The sequence below is a fragment of the Dermacentor andersoni genome, chromosome 6, assembly GCF_023375885.2.
Source record: "Dermacentor andersoni chromosome 6, qqDerAnde1_hic_scaffold, whole genome shotgun sequence".
NCBI classification, from domain to species: Eukaryota; Metazoa; Arthropoda; class Arachnida; order Ixodida; family Ixodidae; genus Dermacentor; species Dermacentor andersoni.
Window position 1 is genome coordinate 125220079 of NC_092819.1, and position 22567 is coordinate 125242645.

Consider the following 22567-nt stretch of genomic DNA (forward strand, 5'->3'; position numbering starts at 1 on the left):
CGGTGATCTACTGTTTCATGAAAGCAGGTCAGCTGTGCTGTTTGTAGTTTGTTATACGGCTGTTTGCTTGTTGCAATGCACTGCCTGGTTGCTCTGTTTCTCTACTCAGTTGTTAAATACGTGCATTGTTACGCTATGAAATATGTAAAAAAATATTCTTTCTATGCTTACTTGAGCCGACGGTGAACAGCGTGACATCGGGTGTATCTCCTGGCATGTGGTAAAAAGGAATGTGCTTTCTGTAAATAAGAAGAGGTATCACTATTACCCGGCTAAGCTTGCAGAAAAATATGAAGGGTTCGAACGGTTATATTTTGTTTACCTTGCACTACTAAATATTCCAGCAGTTCTTATACATTTATTCGTGGCGCCAAAGAAAGCCTGTATTCCTTGATGTCCTCACTAATACTATTGTGAGGTGTTTCAGTCGTCAACTAAAGGTTAACAAATTCTGGGTCAGACCAACATTGAACACACCACGGCAGATAAAATCAGGACGGCAACACTATGATCAGTCAAAAAGGCGAGGTTGTGCAGTATATTGATTGCGAAGATTCCTTCGTAACTGCACTTTTAAGAGCAGTTACCTTGTCTTATCTAACATGCTTGCGTATAAGAAAGGACTATGAAGAACGGCTAAAATTGTACAGTACGAATATTTGCGAATCTGTATTCTAAAGAAATGGGCATGGGCAGGGCATGGTAATCAGGAGGGAAGATAACCGATGGTCATTAAGGGTTACGGACTGGATTCCAAGATAAGGGAAGCGTAGCAGGGGGCGGCAGAAAGTTAGGTGAGCGGATGAGATTTAGAAGTTTGCAGGGACAACATGGCCAGAATTAGCACATAACCGGGGTAGTTGCAGAAGTATGGGAGAGGCCTTTGTCCTGCAGTGGGCGTATCCAGGCTGATGATGATTCTAAACTTATTGTCGCATATTTTCTAGGTGCTTTACAAAAGGTGCCCCATTAAGGTGCTTCAAATGCTCACAAATTTAAGCTTAGACATCTTCAATAACCGCTGGTTAGTTGACTTTAATTTGCTTTCGGGATCCTGTCATCTGCATACAAAACCTTGCTACAAAAAATACCGTTATTTCCAGTGGCGAAGCCAAACATGTACATTTTTTCAGGGGCGAGGGAGCGGGCGAGCGTTACTGCACGTTGTTTTATGCTGGGTATCCTGGTCAACAGAAAGTTCAGGGAGATGGGGGTCACGTGCCCAGTGTGCCCCTCTGTGGCCAGGGCCTGCTTCCTTTCTCTACTTTCCAGTCTTTAGAATTCAATTAGCTTGAGCTAAGTTATTGCTTTCCGTTGTCTTCGCGGTACTTCGCGTCTCTTTTATTCGGCGTTCTTTTCATGATGCAAAATTATCCGTTTTTTCTTTTTCGTTTTTGTTCTGTACTGTTCTGTTCTGGAGCGCCTCATTAAGCTTTAAGATTTTTATTTTACTTTTTTGTACATACTGCAGCCAAACATCTGCTATAGGATAGTACAACCGAATGGCATTTGGCTATAGCATTTGGTTATAACATTTGGCCGTGTATTTACGTGCAGGTGTAAGGCTAACGATGGGCAGACTATATAGCGGTGAAGGAGATGGTAGGATGAGGCGAAATAATAAGTTTGAGGCACAAAAATAACGGTAATGCGAACATACGTGCGTCGTAACTCGCCACTTTGTTCACGAAGAAACGCGAGTATCTTCTAAACAAGATTGCAATAAAAAGTGGCTAAATTAATAAACAAAAACACTACTGTTCATAAACAAAGTCTTATTATGAAGGAAGAAGGCACAGTGTAGGTCAACGAAAACCGACTACAGCCAAACCTTTATTTCGAGAGCAGTGAGAGAGATATTGGAAGCATCGCACTCGGACAGAAAGAAATTGCAGACCCCGCGTGATGTGGGTTTAGGTTTGTGCGAATGACGCAGTAGGGCAAGTCGTCTAGCTCCGAAACTGAGCTATCAGCCGTGTCGTGCTCGCTGTTGTTGTTGTCTCAAAACACGGCGTGGTACCCACGAGGGGGATTGGCCACACTAGATAGATGGAAACGTACACCGAACACCATACCAAAACGGTTAAAGGCGAACATTTAGAACGAACCAATTAGCAATTAACCGATAACACAGATTTTGAGAGTACCTGCACATCAAATAAATAAATAAAAATAAACATAAACGCAAAAGCTGAAGAAAGTAATAGTAATAATAAAATGAAATATCCCACGGTCGGTACCCTAGCAGTGTAATCTTCCGGATGTTTCAATGCACTCGTGCAGAGCACTAATCATCGAACCATGGCTTGTACCTAGTTGACAGGCACCAAAGACAATATGTTTGGTGTTGTAAGTGATAAACCTAGTTTACTAGTCGGAACTATGAGGAACATCTTGCAAAGAGAGGAGAAGCGGGGGCCAGAAAGAAAGAAATGGTCAATAGTTTCTGGTTCATTACAGGAAGAGGAGAGGCTATAGTTATGGGTAAACCAGATCTATGAAGGTAGAAATTTAGGCGGGGAACTCTACAGCGGAAAATGGCTAACGTTACCTCGCATTGGCGTGAAAGGGATTTTCTCTTGTTCCACCGAAATTTTAGATGCCAAAATCATCTGCGGAAGGTGTGGATGATTCATTACAAGTCAACAATAAAAGGCGTTTGAATCTAGCTGCTCTTGTAAAACTGAAATCAGGAAGAACATTTAAGACCGGACCATTTAGCGATGACGATGTGAGCGAGTTAGCTGATTCATTTAAAAAAGATTCCACTATGGTCCGGGGACCCAGACGAAACGGACTTCACACAAATTGTCTGGGACAAGAGTCGAAAATATACTCAACAAGTGCGAGCGATTATTAGATGTTAAATGTTTACAGACTGAACGCGCGTCTGCAACCACTATTACATTAGATTTATGTGCACCTAATTGTCGGACGGCAAGAATTATCGCCAGGAATTCAGCACGGAATATTGGAGTGTAATCGGCGAGACGGAGAGCGAAAGACCAGTTAAGCTGACTTGAAAAGATGCCAGCTCCGGCCTTCTCTGAATTTCGTGACGCATCCGTTGAATTTGTCAAGCGACACGAGAATTCATCGAAATGATCTTGAAGGAGGCCTTCGAATGTGCGCGCTCGTGCACAGCGCCACGAACCGCGCATCTTTATTCTCTTCTTCATCTTATGCTGGCTAATCCCACAAACATAGACCACACCGCCACGCTGGACCGGGAAGCGCCTAGGTTTACATAGACTAGTGACGCTGGAACACGTGAATCCCACGCATGACAACGATGGAACGAGGGCGGCTACGTGATGGATGATGGCGTAACAGCGACGACAATCCGATGGAGAAGCTAGAATAGCGACGATAGAGCGTCCGCGTTTACGTACACCACCTGCCACGCCGGGACGCCGCGGTTCGCACTAGATCTGGAAAAAAGTTTGCACTACGCCATGTATCAAGCAATCGTGCAAGGCAGCGCCTTCGTGTGCCGGTTGTTTCTATGAAGACTGTAAGTAATTTGTAAAGATGGCTGCTTTGAAATGAAAGGACGGCTCCTTCGGAGGCATGCTGTCAGTGGTGACGACCATGGACGGACGTGATACATGGTAATTAGTCGCTAATTTACAAGGATTCAATAATTCGCTTTCAAACTTTTTGTTTCAGTGGGCTCATTGTAATTGGGGAAGTTGAAGCGAGCTCTCCGTACAAGTCATATCAACTTTTGTATATGGCTTGTACTATATCAACTGTGGCACGACGAATTTCGGCTATTAGAGCACGCGAAACGGAAACTGGGAGGCTGTAGGGAGCGCAAAGCCGCGCCCCTCTAGACGCCGTTTCGCTTACGTCACCCAGCAGAGGGCAGCCAGCGCGCTACGACAGTGAGGAGCACGTAGCCGAAACATTATAATTAATGTATGCTCATTTTGAGACAACAGCGCTACAGAAACGAAGCCACCACAACAAAGGACAGACGTGAACGTTGACTCGCAACTGAACGGTTGCTGAAACAAGCACGTGCAAATATGCACGCAATACAATTATACATATAAAGTACACATAAGACATCTATATAGCCTAAGACTCATGCGGGGTAGAATGCGTGGTTGTGAAACGCATATAACCACGTCTCCAAGGCATAAAATTACCTTTCCTACACAACCACAGGGAAAAAAAAAAGAAAGCCATGGTTCCCTACGGAGGTTGAATGAAAAAAAAAAAAACAGTCACAAAATACAAAGGACAAGAAGAGAGGTTCACACCACAACCTTGTCCTTTGTGTTCTGTGACTGGTTTTTTCCTTCAACAATGTACCGACTGGCCTGGATTTCAATCCTTCCTACAGAGGAAGTTGATCTTATTGGATATAAGTGGCTACAAAAGCTGCAGTTTCCATGAAACAAGCTACACAATAATGGCTGTTGAGGCAAGAGCTTTTTAATTCGTGAATTAAGGCTTCCAGAACCTTTCTTCTGGACTGCGCTTTCTGATAAAAGTTCACGGCTGTCACATTTGAGGTAAGACGACAGCTATACACTCGAGTCAGTGCGTTCGGGCATAGTGCGACTGTCACTGGGGTCTGCTCCGGACCAGCATCAGTTGCCCTTCGCTCCTCGAAGAGGCAGGACGGCTGTCGAGTGACCTACCGAAGAACACTTAGCGATGTGGTGAACGTGGCTTAATTCATGGATCAGGGACCTCAAAGAGGTGCGACGTATTGTCAACACCTTCCCCTCGCCCTTACCATTAAATCGCCACTGAATGTTTTTCTGTGGCGGGCCATTTCCCAGAGTGAATTATCACCAAGTCGCCGAGTGTCAGTTGTTCTTGATGCCACCTACCTCTCTTTGCCGTCGTCTCCGGTCAGTGACCAAACGTAAGTAGCAGTCCGTGTCTCAGGATCAATCTCTGCTCTGCGCGCGGAGAGGCACTCGAGAATAGTGTCGTTGTCGATGTCTAGTGCCGCAATTGGATTGGCGAAGGCTTGAAATATCTGCGAATGAAATGGTGTCAACAGTAGAGCACGAGCAAAAAAGTTATTTTTGTACAGGTTGAATTGTTCAGGAAGCTATTGCTGTTGGCATATAGTAAGTAGTTTTCTGTACCTATCTTTTTAAAGAAATTTTGGAATTCAAGCAAACTTGTTATTTTGCTGCCCTCAAACGTCCCGCCATTTTCTTTCATGCTTGGTTTGAAAAAAAAAAATGCCCGCACGCGTCTGCAATAAGAAACGATTAACATGTTATAATCAAATTGTATTGCATCAGACGACAAGAAAGCTAATAACTGATCGGCCTTATTAAAGTTTGCACTCCCGTCCAACTGAACAAGTTTCTGTGTCAGAGCGCACAACTTGGAATCCCCGCCGCGGCGGCCGGATTTCGATGGGGCGCAAGTCAATATCGCCCGTGTACCGTGAACTGGGTGCACGTTAGGGTACCCCATGCAGGTTGCCGAATTACTCCTGAGTTCCTCACTTCGGGCGTGCCTCACGATCATATCGTCATTTCAGCATGCAAAACCACATAATTGATTTAAATTGTGCTTTTCTTTCTTCTTCGTTTCTATGTGACAGCAGTAGCGGCCAAGATATTGTTCCGTATACGCTGCAAGCGAAAGCTGCTTGACTGCCGGTTACAAGAGGTGTGGCCACTCCTAGCGGTTTGTTTTTCACTGGCCTTACGGTATTGTGACTCAATATCATGGTAAGGCCCGCAACCTTCCAGGCATATGGATGATGATGTCCGAAAGAAGGAGCGAAGAAGAAGAGGTTTATAGAGGTTTATTTACATCTAGTTGGAAGAAAGCCCAGGGAGCTGTGCAAAGGGGGAAAGCACCTGGGGAGGATCAGGTAACAGGAGATTTGTTTGGAAAAGACGAAGAAGACGAGTTCTTGATCAGCTGCTAGTCCTGCTTCGCTCTGGTTTTTTCGGTTAAATTTGTGGCGGGCCATCAACCGTCGCCCCCGTGGCGGAAACGATATCAAAAGCAATGACGGACGTTCCGCCTCCTCTGCCGCCAAGGTTGGGGGCTGACCTCCAAGCTGCAAGTCGGTCTGCTGCGCTCGACCACCTCAACGCGACTCTGCCAAGGTCTTCGAGCTGCTCAGACGTCGACGGCATGGATTCTGACGGCGGATATACCGAGGTCACAAATCGTCGGTTGAAGAGGAAACTTCGTAGGACATCAAGCGTGAGTGAGCTTAACTACAATAAGCCGCCCACACAGCAAGCGTCTACATCCCCGTCGCTGCTACAGGCAACCTCAATTCCCTCAATAGGCAAACTCTCACTGCCTATCTCGAGAGGCTGGCTCCAGGGCAAATCAGAGAGGTACGAATTAATCCCAGAAGAAACATACTTACTGTTGATGTGACTACACGAACCAGCCTCGACACCTTGAAAGCTGTAACTGAGCTAGGAAATATACTTGTCCGCTCATTCATCGTACATGGAGGCAGCACCACCGCCGGTGTTATCTACGATGTCGATACAGATATTGATAATGACGATCTCCCAACGCTAATCTCATCAACCGTCCATATCACAGACATACACCATTTTGGACGGTCGAGGTGCATAAAGCTCATTTTTGAGGGAGAGACCTTACTAACACATGTAAAAGTGGGTTATGTGCGCCATCCTGTCCGTCCATACATCCCTAGGCCCTTGCAGTGCCGTAAATGCCAGAAAATCGGGCATGTAAGTGCTGTGTGCGTGAACAAGATGACATGTCCGCGCTGTGGTGGTGATCACGATCAGTTGACGTGTGCTGGCTCTGACTTGAAGTGCCCTAACTGCGATGGGCCACACGAGGCAACGTCGAAGGACTGTCCAAAATTAAAGACTGAAATGTCCGTGCTAAGGAAAATGGTACGAGATCGATCTACACACAGAGAAGCTGCTACCAAGGTCCACCGCCGCCAGAGGCGCTCACGTAATCGCAGAAGGAGATCAGCATCGACAACAGGACAACCTGTACTCCAGGAAAAGTCGTCGAGCGCTCATGCTAGTCCTCAAACGTCACAGGCACCTTTAACCACGTCTACTCTTCTAAACACCAAGGACACTACAATATAGCCTTCCCTGCCATCTCGGAGTACAGAAGTGCAGCCGAAACGCCAGCGTGACCATGAACCTTCATCGTCGGATAGGCAAATCAAGGCAATGCTTGCACAGTTGATTCGTTCCTTGCGAATGCTGCTCATCGGAGTTAAGACGCCCGTTGCCAAGGCTGCGGTGCAAATTCTCGACGCACTAGAACCAGTGCTTGCTGCTGTATAAAGGCTAGTAAACGCCATGGCATCATCAACTTCAAGGTTGTCACTACAGGAAAGGATAAGCGGTTCCGTAATATTCCAGTGGAACGCACGAGGTCTACGGGGTCGCCTGGGAGATTTTAAACAGAGAGTGCTCAAGCATCGGTTTCCAGTTATCGTAATATGCGAGCCGAATATGACATCGCCATTTAGACTCTCTGGCTATGAACAATTCGCGTCTGGGACAAGTGGAAATACTAGCGAAGTTTTACTATGTGTGCGATGTGACCTCAAGTATTCGCTAAACCAAGTTCCGGTGCATAACAGCAACGAGTACGTCTCTATAACACTGAAGCTAAAGCGCCGGATAATCTCGATCATCGGTGGCTATATTTCTCCCAGGGGAAGATTTGACTCTGGACACCTGAAACTTGTCCTTGACTCTTGCCAAGGACCTCATATTATTGTAGGCGATTTCAACGCGCACCACCATCTTTGGGGTAGTAGCATCACAAACCTTCGAGGAAGACAACTTCTTAACTTCACAAGCAGCAATGATCTTGAGATCCTGAACGATGGCTCACCAACATTTCTTCGTGGCACGACGTACAGCAGCTGTCTCGATTTAGCTATCGCTTCACGATGCCTTTCGTCTTCTGCTGCCCGGTGCACAGATGCTGAAACGTATGGCAGTGATCACCTACCTACTTATGTACAACTGAGGTGGTTTACAAGACTTCCAAGTTCTCATACGCGACGCACTGACTGGGATGTGTTTCAGAACAAGCTAGAAGAATCTTGCAACTGTGTAATTTCACCGAAAGAGATAGAAGAGCGCATTAGAGCAGCAATGCACGCAGCAACACGCATCATCGAAACTTCAAATTCAAGAACATCTATTGACGTTATATATGAAGAGCTGCGGGCAGTCCGACGTCGCGCCGAGAGGAAATACAGGCGAACTAAATTGATATCAGACTTGAGGACGTCACGCCGTGTGCAAAAGAAAATTCAAAAATACTTAGACAAGCTCGACAGACAACGTTGGAGGTCATTTTGCACCAGCCTGGACCCAAGAAAACCGTTGTCCACAATATGGCATGTTGTACGAGCACTACGATCTCCTCCACAACAGCTACGTCCCTTCCGAGCTTTGGCTATCATCCAGACGCGCAGTGAGAAGGAAATCGCGAAAGATTTCTGCATACACCTCTCTGGATCTACAACATCGGTAGCTTCAGTGCTCAGGTGTGCTCCTCCAACAATGGACGATCGCCTCGACCTCCCATTCACGCTGCAAGAGCTACGTGCAGCGATTTCCTCCTCAAGACACTCAAGTGCGCCTGGTCCTGATGGCATTACCTATTCTACCTTGCGCCATCTAGGCCCTCGAGCGACTGAAGAGCTCCTGGCTTTATACAATCTCTCGTGGTCCTCGGGAACTGTGCCTGCACATTGGAAGACAAGCAAAATTGTGGCATTATTGAAACCAGGCAAGACACCCCATGCTATGCTTTCCTACGGACCTGTGGCGCTTGCCAGTTGCATAGGTAAAGCCATGGAACGCATGGTTTTGACGCGCCTGGAGTGGTTTTTGGAGTAACGTAATATATATCCAGACGCAATGACAGGTTTTCGGAAGGGTAGGTCGTCAATCGACAGCGTCATTGACCTAGTACCAACTGTTCAACATCAGAAACGTCGCCGTCGATTAACGGCTGCTGTCTTTCTAGATATCAAGGGTGCTTTTGACAACGTTCTCCATGATGCACTTTTAAATGCCCTAGAAGAATGTGGCGTCGGGGGACGTATGCATCAATGGATAGCCAGCTATCTTCAAGAGAGAACGATATTCATGACAACAAAGATATTCATGAAGCAAAGAACCACCCCGTCTATCGTGGAGTGCCTCAAGGAGGTGTATTGAGCCCAACCTTATTTAATATCGTTCTCATCGGACTGGTCAAAGAACACGCAGGCGCAGTCTCGGTCTCTGTGTATGCAGACGACATCTGTATATGGACCACGAGCTTAACGCGCTTACAAGTGCAAACGAAGCTGCAGCGCGCGGTGTCAATAACGTCGACATACCTAAACAGTCGCGGACTGCAGCTCTCACCGGAAAAAAGTGCAACCATGGCATTTACACGAAAATCAATGGCCTGTTACCCTGTTATGATTCATGGGAAGATTATACCTTCAGTAACCCACTACAAGTTTCTCGGAGTCATCATCGACCGTGACTTATCATGGTAGAAGCACCTCTCAGGATTAAGAAAAAAGCTAGACAGCTTTACTCAGATCATTCGACATATGTCTGGAAAATCATGGGGGCCATCCAAGTGATCTCTTCTGCAGCTCTACCAGGCACTTTTTGTTGGCTACTTCCGCTACAGTGCGCCTGTACTTTCTCGGGTTAGTACAGCTGCTGTACGCACACTTGAAAGTGCTCAGGCTCGCGCACTGAGAATTTGCCTAGGACTACCACGATGTGCGTCTACTTGGGGCACTATTGCAGAGGCACGTGCGTGCCCAGCTCGAGTTTATCTGCAACATGAGCCATTGCGAGTGCATCTAAGGGTACTGACTAGACACAGGAACCATCCACTCACGAACGTCCCAAGCGTACGGCCTGTGTCCGCCTACTCAGAAGCCGTGTTGTCGCAGCAAGACTTATTGCCGTCGGACTTCGAACCGTATGACATACCCGAAGTTCCACTCTGGACGATGGCAAAGCCAACGGTGAGGCTCTCAATCCCTGGAATAACGATGAAGTCGAAGATGCCGCTTGCTGGCCTCAAGCATTTCGCGCTATCACACATTGCTTACATGTATGGATATTACGAACATATTTTTGCAGCTGGTTCTGTGACACAGACCTCTTCCGCGGCGGCCTACACTGTCCCAGGAATGGGGATCGCACAACGGTTCAAGATAGGACACAGGACGTCGTCTACAGCAGCTGAGTTGACCGGAGTTCGAGAAGCAGTTCGCTGCATACTGCAACAAAGTCTCGAGAAGTGGACAGTGTTCTGCGACTCAAAACCAGCACTGCAACTCATCAGCAATTATATGAGTGACAGAACCGCATATAGTCCCCTGGTTTATGACATCATGTATCTGCTTGCTGATGCGTCTCATTCCGGACATACCATCGTGCTGCAGTGGATTCCTGGCCATTGTGGAATAGCTGGAAACGAACAGGCTGACGCAGAAGCAAAACAGGCGCACACTGACGGAACTATTATAAGAATTCATTTTTCCCGGTATGACATTAACGCCTTGCTCCATACCTCCCTTAAAACTTCTACGGCGCAACATTGGGACAACCCCGAACATCGACAAGAGCGCCTCCATAGACTTGACGCTGGATTACAATTCCGGCATCCACTTCGGTTGCGGAGAAGCCAGGAAACGCTCATTCATCGATTACGGCTGGGTGTGGCATACACCAATCGATACCTTCACAAGATTGGACAAACACGGGACCCTGAATGTAGCGTCTGTCACACTCTCGAGACAATAGCTCACGTACTTTGCGTGTGCCCTCAATATGCGGCCGAACGAAGAAAACTCAAATCTACAGTTGACAGCTTGGACTCCCGCCCCTTTTCAGAAGAAAAGCTTTTGGGCGCGTGGAGGAGTGTTGACTGTGCCCAACGTGCCATAAAAGCACTTTTGAACTTTTTAAGTGAGACTGGTTTAGACGATCACCTCTAGAAGCTGTGAGACGTGTAGTCAGTGCGAAATGTGTTTGCGCAAAAACTTCTTGTGGCAAGATTACTTTTTGTATGGACAAGATTACTCTTAGTGTATTGCGTCTCCAGTGCGCATCCGCATATTGGACAACGTGTATATAGTATCTCATTGTACCATATCATAATCATCCGCCACCTACCTATCCCTGTATTTCCCACTTCCCCATTCCCCAGTGAGGAGTAGCAGGCTAGAGACACGCTCTCCAGGCCGACCTCTCCTCCTTTCTCTCCATTAAAATCTACTCCTCCTCCTCCTCCTTGTTCAAGGATGGTGGGCAGATTGTTCTAGAAAAACTGGCCACCCTCTATACGCGATGCCTCATGAGTTCGAGCGTACCGGAATCTTGGAAGAACGCTAACATAATCCTAATCCATAAAAAAGGGGACGCCAAAGACTTGAGAAATTATAGACCGATCAGCTTATTGTCCGTTGCCTACAAAGTATTTACTAAGGTAATTGCACATAGAATCAGGAACACCTTAGACTTCTGTCAACCAAAGGAGCAATCAGGATTTCCTAAAGGCTACTGAACAATAGACCATATTCAGACTATCAATCAGGTGATAGAGAAATGTGCGGAATATAACCAACCCTTATATAGAGCTTTCATTGATTACGAGAAAGCGTTTGATTCTGTCGAAACCTCAGCAGTCATGGATGCATTACGGAATCAGGGTGTAGACGAGCCGTATGTAAAAATCCTGAAAGATATCTATAGTGGCTCCACAGCCACCATAGTCCTTCATAAAGAAAGAAACAAAATCCCAATAGAGAAAGGCGTCAGGCAGGGAGTTACGATCTCTCCAATGCTATTCACAGCGTGTTTGCAGGAGGTATTCAGAAACCTGGATTGGGAAGAATTGGGGATAAGAGTTAATGGAGAATACCTTAGTAACTTGCGATTCGCTGATGATATTGCCTTGCTTAGTAACTCAGGCGACCAATTGCAATGCATGCTCACTGACCTGGAGAGGCGTAGAAGAAGGTTGGGTCTCAAAATTAATCTGCAGAAAACTAAAGTAATGTTTAACAGTCTTGTAAGAGAACAGCAGTTTACGAGAGGTAGCGAGGCACTGGAAGTGGTAAGGGAATACATCTACTTAGGGAAGATACTGAGCGCGAATCTAGGATCATGGGACTGAAATAATCAGAAGAATAAGAATGGGCTGGGGTGCGTTTGGCAGGCATTCTCAAATCATGCACAGCAGGTTGCCATTATCCCTCAAGAGAAAAGTGTATAACAGCTATCTCTTACCAGTACTCACCTACGGGGCAGAAACCTGGAGGCTTACGAAAAGGGTTGTACTTAAATTGAGGACGACGCAACGAACTATGCAAAGAAGTATTATGGGTGTAACGTTAAGAGGATATGAAGAGAGCAGATTGGGTGAGGGAACAAACGCGAGTTAGTGACATCTTAGTTGAAATCAAGAAAAAGAAATGGGCATGGGCAGGCCATGTAATGAGGAGGGAAGCTAACCGATGGTCATTAGGAGTTACGGACTGGATTCCAAGAGAAGGGAAGCGTATAGTTAATAAGTATCGTTAAACTTGTGACCAACATAAAGACCCGTCCCAAAGGGCCTGTACGCAACCTGCTGCGGTCAAGCGGCGCAGCGATTGCTCGGACGCAAGCGGCGCCGCTGCAGTTCCGCGAAACATGGAGGCAGCCGCTTCCACGACGCCGTGCTTGGGTGGAGCTAGTTGGAAGCTGGTTTGATCCATGTCTGGGGTTTTACATTGCGGCTTTCTGGCAATCGCAAACGTTGATGCTTATTTTTCACCCTTTAGGACAACGACTATGCATACGGTGTTAAACAAGTGGACAGCGCGTACATCGCACTCAAGTGCCTGCCACAGTGAAACAACCATTTTATTGAGATATCAATTATATAGGCACTCAAAGGGAATCTTCGCAGTCGGCGCTGCCATGAGTTGCTGCATATATTCAGGTATATGTATAGAATGTGCCATGTCAACCCAGATGAGTCGCGACCGTGCTCCGGTCTTCGCTAACCAGTTACTTCGAGCATATTCTCGTGTTGACGTTTGGGCTCCACTGCGAGAAGTCAGCACCCCATGCGGTATATGCGGGTTATATTCCCACACGGTTCAATCGCTAAAGCTGCTGATACCAGGTCTTACATTCTTGACAGAATTATTCCTCACAAGTTTGACAATGGCAGCCCACAAAGAAATGTGATGAAACAAATCGCAGATCGAGCATGCCTTTAATGTTAAATCTATTGAGACTTCAATGCCAAAAGTGCGAAACTATAACAGAGCTCAAACCTGAATATGGTGTCACTTTATTGGAGCTGCTGTGCACTACGCGCGGGGTCAGCCCAGGAAACAGGTTTGAAACATACCCGGCACGGAAAAGTGCTGGTAAAGTCGCTAAGAAAGACGCTTGCTTTAATTTTTACAGGTAAATGAAATTGTCCGCTGGCAGGATTCGAACAGAGCACCCCTAGCACAACAGCTTGATTTTATTTAGTCAGCGTACGGTTACTTCAGTTCATTCTGTCCGGGCACTACACCTGCCAGCCTTACACTTTTGGTAAAATTCTACCATGTTGCTATCGCATTCATTGTTTCGCTCGTATGGCGAAACTGTGAGATTTTTTCTGATTACGTCAAACTCCAAGTGATTTAAGAAATAACTTATTCATTCCACTTACGCGCGCGAGTACTCCCGCAGATGTTTTTCAACTTTCAGCAATAGTTTTCTTACTCGTAGTGAGACTTGAACTTCGCAAAGGTAACAGCTTTGCTGAGTTTGTACAACTCGACTCCGTATACGTAGCACGCAATCAAGAAAAAGCAAGAAAAAGAGATATCGGTCTCTGTCTCCTGTGTTTCCTTTTTATATATTTTTGGCCTTTTTCTTGCCCCTGCGTTTATAAAGCCAACGTGCACCTCGTGTTCGGACCGATGAACGAGAGACACTTTCCCCGCTCTCCTTCATGTTGGATGTTCGCTCGCGATTGACATGTGCTAGGACACGTAACGGCTCAATATTATTTTTCTTATACCTTCTGAGTAATTTTTGCACAGCTGTCCATCACACCTCGAAAAATTCTGCGTGAGAGACGCACTTGTCCATGCGCTGCCCTCGGTTACTGAAAGCACTGGGCAGTTGTCATGGTTTACACATGGACGTGTCATGTGCGCGTGACCCGCAGGGAATGCCATGGGCAAAGCCGGATCATGACGCAGACTGCCACTGCACACGCTGGAGCTGACAATGGCTTCTTGTACACGGGTGAAAATGTTACAGGCAGGTAGCCCAGATGAAACTCGACCGTGCTCTTGTCTTCGCTAACCAGTTACTTCGAGCACATTCTCGTGCTTACGTTTGGGCTCCACTGCGAGAAGTCATCACCACTCAAACATAATGGGGAGCAATCAGCTGACACTGAATAATGTGAATAGAGTGGGAAAATGTGCGCTAATGTGCGCGGGAGAAGTGCTTACTACTCGAGTTGCGGTTTGACACGTTTCAAAGTCTTTGTACATTCCATTAGTTCTCACGTATTGAGCGCAAGACGCGATCGGCATGAAGGAGGAATGTTGCTCTATCCCGCATGTCAAACAAATCTACGCAAATCAGCTCGTTTCCCGCAGTCGCATCTTGGTCTTGGCACACAAAGCAACCGCAAGTTTGCAACGCACAAGAAAAAGCACAGCGTGTACAACGTTTCAACATGGAGTATTTAACGTAGTAGTTCTGCGGAAACCCGCAAGGTGGAGAGAAGTAATGAATAAAGGGAAAATCAGACATCCACCCTTTCGTAGCAATTGCTACAAAGGAAACCCATACGGGTTCCTCAAAGGAAAGCCTCATAGTTGAAGGAAAATTCGTCCTGGTCCGGGACTCCTTTGGGTTTCCTTTGTAGCAATTGCTACGAAAGGGTGGATGTCTGATTTTCCCTTTATTCATGGAGTATTTATTGGACGGAAAAACTAGATTCTACGTAGAACATTCGTCGTGGGTTTCTTTCTTCCGCAAACTGAACAGTACCGGTGTGCAGTTCCGCCTTTACAAACACTTCGCCGTAGGTGAAGCACAAGCAAACCACGGATTTTTATGTTGTCATATAGTCTCACTTACTTTATAATTCATTTTTTAATAAAGTAATATGTTTACCACATGTATACATTACGTAAACTTACGTTCGTCAAAGGCTATCGTCTCTCCTTGTTCCACACAATCGCACTGCTGACTAAGGTTCAGGCGTCAGAGAGAGAGAGATAGAGAGAAAGAAGGAAAGGCAGAGTGGTTAACTAGACTTCGACCAGTTTGCTGCCCTACACGTGGGGAGGGGGATGGGGGAGTGAAAGAAACAGAGAGAGAAGACACGAGTCTTGATTGCACTTTCATTTGCATTAAGCCAACTGCAGGATATTTACCTTCGGGCACTCAAGTCTGTCGCCTTCAGGTACTGTAGAAAAGCTCGAATAACTTTCTGGGCTGATGAGTTGTGAGGCCAGACTCTCAAGACCTTTGCTTCGGTAAATGGCCATCGTCCCGTTCATTCAAGGTACTTCAAGCGTCAACATATGTACAGCAGTTAGTGGCGTCAGTAGAATTATTCTGTACCTTCCTTACTTTCCTTTTCTTTATTTATTTTACAATAAATAACCAATTACTACTACTTTCCGAGTGAGGCGAGCTAAACAACCTTTATCTAAACCATTTTAAAATTCCTAAAGTCATACCTTTCATGCATAGACTTGCGAAATCGTGGGTATTGGTGCACGCGATTTCATGCGCTTGTCACTTTGTGTCAAGTTTTCGCGGCTGCTGTCTGCTGCTTTACTTTTTTGCGTGCGTCCTAATTCGTTTGACAGATTTTAGCAAAAGCTACACTTGACGCGCTGAGTCGCGCCGATCCATATCAGCCACCGGTTTCCTTGGCATCGTCTTAAAGTGCATCAGTAGACACTGAGGGCAACGTCTCCTTTACGGTTGTGGTAATCCTTGACGCAGCAGTGTGTATGCGCTCATTCTTGTTCTTGGCGCTTCTGGCGGACGAGCTGCCAATAGGTCCTCGGTGAATCCACCGACAATTGAAAAAAAGTAGGCCTTCAGGCAGCAGACTCGTTGACTATGTTGAGTACGGACAAATGTGAAATGGTCAGGGAGCAGTCACGGTTGCTCGCCGCCTCTGCTATGTGACGCGAAATGCAGAGCGGGAGCAGTGGTAAAGCAAACATGTCCGGAATAGACATTAGTAAGAGGCGATTGGAGGATTGGTGGAAGAAAAGTAGGGAAACGACAAAAGACGGAGACGTACAAAAGCACAGTTCGCAATAGGGGATCAGAAAATTTGGGCGTTGTACTTCATAGTGTTTTTTTTATTGTTTAACCTAAGTAGGACATTAGGCAGTATAGTAGCAAGAGCTTGGTGGCGCAACCCAACGCCCCGTCCCAAAGCGGACGTTCATAACATCCATCCATCCGTCCGTCCGTCCGTCCGTCCACCTTTAGTGCAGGGTGCCTATACGGTTATGTACGTAACCTAATACACTTTATGGAGCACTGCGTATGGCTTCATTATATGTTTAGCGAAAAAAAGACATAAGCAAGTAGCAGTGGGGCACTCTCATCGACATAGGGCGCGAGCGGAGATCACGAGCTGTTCGCGCCTAGACTGGTGTTTTGTTGATGCTGTACTGTTTCTTTTTGCCAGCCGTTTCCCATGAATAAATATCCTTATAGAAGAGGTGCAGGTGCGGAATACCCTTCAAGCTCGGAACTCCGAATCATAGCTTGAATCTCCGTTGATCATAGTGTCCAGCGTGCGGCACCAGCGCGATTCCGCTTTCTTCAGTGGCACCGGTGACCAGGCCGTATGAGCTTTGCTGTCGCTTGTTGCTATTATCATATTATCCGCATACCGTTGTCATGCCAGCGTCGACATTGAGTCGTCGTCAGGCATTCATTGTCGTAGCGTCGTCTTAATGCCACCGCGGTCATTCTTTTCTTGTGATTCTAACTTCGCCATGTAACTCTTGTCATGCCGTTGTGGTCACACCGTCGTCGTCACACAGTCGTCGTCAAACCATTAATACCATACTGTCGTCGTGATGTCGTATCGATCGTTCCGTCATTGTCAGTATAACTTGGACCTCAAATGCTTGTCGCGCTATCGTCGTCATATGCCTTTATCTAAACACAGTTGCCACACCATTGTATTTATGTCTCGTGTGCATGCTGTTGCTTTACCATCAATGAAATCCCATGCCGGCATGCCGTCGTCGTCATACTGTATTCGTCGATCCATCGACGTCCTTCCTCATTATTCATTCCGTCGCAATCATGCTGTTGTCATTGAATCGTGATTATGCTGCCGTTGTCGTACTTCATTGTCATGCCATCGTGGTCCTTTTATCATCTTCGTTTTATCTTCGTCATCTATTCGTCGCCATGCCCATCGTCTTCATGTACTCGCCGCCATACCAGCGTATTCATCTCGTCGTCGTCAGGCTGCTTTCACGATACCCTCGTCATCACGTAGGAACCGTCACTTCATTGTCGTTCATCAGTTCACTTCTTCTTCATCATTCCATCATCGTAACTGCGTCGGGGTCATGCAGACGTCGTCACCCACCATTCTCATGGGCGATCTTGGCAAATGAGTGCCATAGCAAGGTGGGTCGATACCGGAGTATATCGCATATAGTCGCACCAACGGAAGCCTTAGAATGACCAGCGACAAATGCTAAATAAACGATATTTTAGAAATACGGTGTGTCTTTTCATAGCTCGATTACTAATCGGATTACCGTCGACAGTCATCGAGAGGTGAGCTCTGCCGTAATTTCGTTGTGTTTTGAAATTTCTCTGCAGAATAACTTCGGACTGCTCACCCTATCGCTGCCGTTGTTGTTGCATTTATCTCTAGTGCGCAACCTGCAATAGAAAAACGCTGACTCGAAAAGTTTTCGAGGACATTTGAGGCCTTCACTGTTGCTTGAGTTCAGGTCGGTGCCACGGTGAATTATAACTGTTTCGTGCTTTGTAATGCATTACTGCACGTGCAGCTACATTATAGACGTCCTAGAATTCAAACTGACATAATTAGAAAATGCAACTACTTAAAAGTAATCTAAAATTTTCAGGTTATTATAGACGTTCTTGCGTGCCGAATGAATACCGTTAAACGCCTTTAAAATGAAGCGATAGGGATCTCCAAAGTTCCTCGTTATACAGGCCACTTTGTAGTATCGATCAGACACTGTGCCGCTCTGGGGTAGCAAAATAAGATATTTATCTACCGTAAATTAAACAGGTACTTTGCAAAACATGTCACTATAACTTTCTTCAGCACACTTCCCCCGAAGGAGTGTTGAAGTGCGGTCGATCTTAGGTCACCAAACTTCAAGCATGCTCCGCGCCAAACTTAGGAGCGATGCAAGGCAGGGCTGCCGAGCGTCGAATGCTGCCATTGCCACAGGTGTGGTAATTTTTTTTTTGTTCGTCCTCAGGTCTTTGATTACTGCTGCCTTCGTCGACCTTCACCTCTTTCCAGTCCTTGTTGGCTTCGATGACGTCATCAGTCGTCAGTTCCGAGTAAGTAAAACGTCGTGAGCCTCGAAGCATTCGTCAGTCGTCATATCCGATTCTGTATTACAACAAGCTGCGTATGATTTAAGTGATTCACGCAGTTATGCAGCAGTACTAAAATACTCGCTATGATTGGCATGAAAGTCAATCTTGTTGCTTGTTATAGAGCTGACTGCAGCTCAGGGGCGACTGCGATAGGCAGTGCCGGCACCGCTAGTATCATTCGTTGTAGAGGTGGATTCGTTTTAGTGGCTTTCGCTGTAGAGGCACTCACACAACACATGAAAGATACTCTATTGTTGTGGAGGCGTTCGGTTGTATGGCTAAAAATTGACTATCGACAGAGAGAGAGAAAGAAATTTATTTACAGAAAGGCAGAGAAGTAGGCCTGAGCTATACCTTGCTCTGGCCTGCTACTTTGCACTGGGGAAGATGACACGAAAGCTATAAGGCATGTGTTGTCTATTAAGATTTTGTTTGATATTAAGTACTCCGTGCATTCTGACGTATGTCACAGCATTAGGACGCGACTGACGCGGTCGCTGCAATAACAACTTGCTTGGGCACATATCAGTCAACGTGCCTGTTTCAGTCGTGCAGCTGTTGGAACAAGACCCATACGTGCCATACGTGAATTCACCTCACAGTTGCGTCTCGGGCTATATTTTACGAAACTTCAGATGAATTGGACTTCTACTAATGGAAACAAAAGCTTTTTGTCTCCTTGAGTTTCAGCTGATGAAAAGTCATCCGTTGCATATATGTTATTATGATCGACCTGTCAAGTGTGAGAGACATTGAGGCGTACGTTCCCATGACAAGACGATTTGCCTAATCCCAGAAAAGGCTGTTACGATAAGCCTCGACATCGACCTGCCAAGTGTGAGAAGCGTTCAAGCGGGCGTCCCCGTGTCAACATAATTGCCCTCTTCTTCGAAACAGCGTCACCGCTTTTATTCCCCGAGCTGACACGAAGGTAAAGACGAAGAGAAGAAAACCCGAAGGGCAGGAGGTCACCGACAGCAGAACCTGACGAAAGCACTAATACCTCTACAGGCTGCCCAAGAAGGCAGCGACTACCACAAGACCGCAAGGGGTTATTTAAGGCCGTCCTAGTCCCCGTGTTAATCAGAACCGCTCGAGGCTCCGATAAGAGTCACCACCATGTACCAATGAAGTGAATACAATCTTTCCTACATTTTTTTTTCATCATCACGATGCCCGGCTTCGTCGTCGTTTCCTGATTCTTGCCGTGAAGACCCACCTCACCCGGTCGAGATCGTATCAATGTACAATAAAATCACTTACAATTAACTACATGTTACACTATGTGTTGCTGATCGTATTTCAAACATGAAATGCTTTTCGCTCATATTGTCGGCGACCTTCAAGTGACCTTGAGCCAAAAGCCAGAGCGATTATCCGGCCACTCCAAAGAGAACATCCGGGCAAGTTGCGAGAACAAAAGGAGATCACCCGGGCAAGCAGTCAAAACTTAAGAAAATACGATCTCTGGCGCCCAACCCTTTGTACAGGACCGTACAACATACGCTAATAACCTGACCAAACAAGTTGCAAAAAATATTGTTTTCGAGTTCTTCCTAATGTTTTTTCACAATGTCACTCAAGCTGGAACTTCTAGTGCCCTGAAGTTTTATTCGTTATATCGGATTCAACAGGCAGACACAGGGCACCAAATACTTTATTGTCATCTCTTGGTGTTGAGTACTCTTTTGAACGCCAACGGTCCGTGAGTTCGGCGGCGCGGGTTTCGCGTGGCCTCGAAATATGGCGCCATGCTGCGTGGCGCCTCCTTCTGGCGCTGCGGTGGCTTAGTGGTTATAATGTTGCGCTGCTAAACACGAGGTTCCGGGAGCAAGTCCAGACTGCGGTGGCTGCATTTCGTTGGAGGCGAAATGCAAAAACGCCCATGTCTCGTGCATTGGGGTCAGTTAAAGATCTCCTGGTGGTGAAAATTAATCCGAAGTCCCCCACGACGGCGAGCGTCATAATCAATTCGTGGTTTTGGTAGATAAAACTCCAGAATTGAATTCACTTTCTAGCTGGGCCGTGCGCTCTGTCTGCGTGGCGTCTTTCGGTGCCTGTCGTGCGACCTTTAGCCGGTTTTTTTCTTCTAGCAGGGCAGCGTCCATATGGACCAGTGCACTGTATGGCCTGGTGTGGTGAGGTGTGCCGTCGAGAACGTGCACTACGCCCATATTAAGATTGTGGCCAGTATAATCTCCAACCAATCTACTTGGCGGGTGGCCATTTCATGCTTGCATCTACCCTCGATTGCGGGAGAGCCAGCAATCTTTATTGGTGGCAGAAAAACTTGTTACTCTGTATGTAACTGCTGCTTTAGATCGTTGCTCCCATATTAGTCTGTTACTAAAAAAAAAAAAAAAAAACTCGTAGATTTCTTTTTGTAAGTTCAACTGGTGTGTGTGCCTCGGTTGATAGTCATTTTTTTTTGCTTTAGCTGAACTTTTTCGTGCGCCTTCTATTTAGTGTACCAAGCCCGCACATAATAAACAGACAGAGTACTCCACATGTCGCCATTTCCAACTTCTTTTTATTCCCCTCTTCCTCCCAGCCCCGTTTGTGCGAATTCTGTCTTGTTTTCTTCTTCGATTGCCTGAGTACGCTTCATTTGCCCGCCTTTGTTTTTATGCTTGCTGGGATAAGGAGATAAGCGTGTTACCACATTGGGCACCTAGGTTTAACAAGTTGCAGACATTGGGAGACTGTAAAAAAAAATATAGAATGTTTTCTTTGCCTGAATCAAGATAGACGATTTACAGGCTTCCCCAAAACTGGGCCTTTATTTTGAATGACAGCTGCGAAGTTGTTCAGCAGAACCGATTAGCACCCACGCGTTAATTCTCTCAGGAACTGGCATGCCTCTCCGCAAAAGCCACGACTCTCCAGCAGCACAATCATTCGGAATGAGAGTCCTCACTTGCAACGGCCCCACACCTTTGAGACTTCAAAAGTGCTGTTCTGTGTTAAATAGAAACGGAAACGGCTATTCAATCATTTTTAATAGTGAATTCTGAAGGCGAATACGATCTCAATTGCAAATACCATTCATATGTTTCTACTTAGTTTTGCCTGCTGACACGTTGGAGGAGATCTCCAGACAAGCCACGGAGATTACATTTGTAAAGACTTCCCGGTATTTCCTATTCGGTCCTAGAACATAGACAATATATTTTGCCTAACACTGTTGTTCATATCAGCATCCAATAATTGCCTTCATTACTTTTCTCCGAAAGTCGATTGGTTCTCCTGGCAGCTTTTGAAATAAACACGCTCATTCCGGTTGGTAGTTTGCACTTTTTCCATCAGTATATTTAGAATATGTGAACATTTTTGTGCTGTATATATGTCGTAGATGTATATGTCTACGTACTATCCGTAGATTTACCTAGAAGTGCATCCGTTATCTGCGTCTCTTCTCGACACACAGTTAATAAACCTGGTTTATTTCGCTATATCATTGGTTTCTTCCATCACTGTCACTGATCGATATTCCACCAACATGAAGCGCGCGCACAATGACACGATAGCAACAAAACTTTCTTGCGTAGCTTCACGTTGCATACCCGCCGTGGTTGCTCAGTGGCTATGGTGTTAGGCTACTGAGCACGAGGTCGCGGGGTCGAATCCCGGCCGCGGCGGCCGCATTTCGATGGGTGCGAAATGCGAAAACACCCGTGTACTTAGATTTAGGTGCACGTTAAAGAACCCCAGGTGGTCAAAATTTGCGGAGTCCTCCACTACGGCGTGCCTCATAATCAGAAAGTGGTTTTGGCACGTAAAACCCCATAATTTAATTTTTTTCACGTTGCATACATGCGGCTTTGTGGCTAAAATGACGTGTTACTTTTAGAAAACAATGTTGAATATAGCAGTTCAGCTGGCTAAACCTACAACTGGTAACGGATGACAACAGTCGCGAGCGCTTC

The 22567-nt window shown here is 46.2% G+C and overlaps 1 protein-coding gene across 1 annotated transcript in view; it reads right to left on the reverse strand.

The window, feature by feature from the left end:
• LOC126523531 (uncharacterized) overlaps positions 1-22567 on the reverse strand; it is a 42903-nt gene that overhangs the window by 12559 nt on the left and 7777 nt on the right. Inside the window, exons 2-3 of the mRNA XM_050172132.3 lie at positions 4848-4999; positions 172-239 (exon numbers count right to left, since the gene is read on the reverse strand). Of these exons, the coding sequence (XP_050028089.2) occupies positions 172-239; positions 4848-4999 (220 nt within the window). The remainder of the gene's footprint in view (positions 1-171; positions 240-4847; positions 5000-22567) is intronic.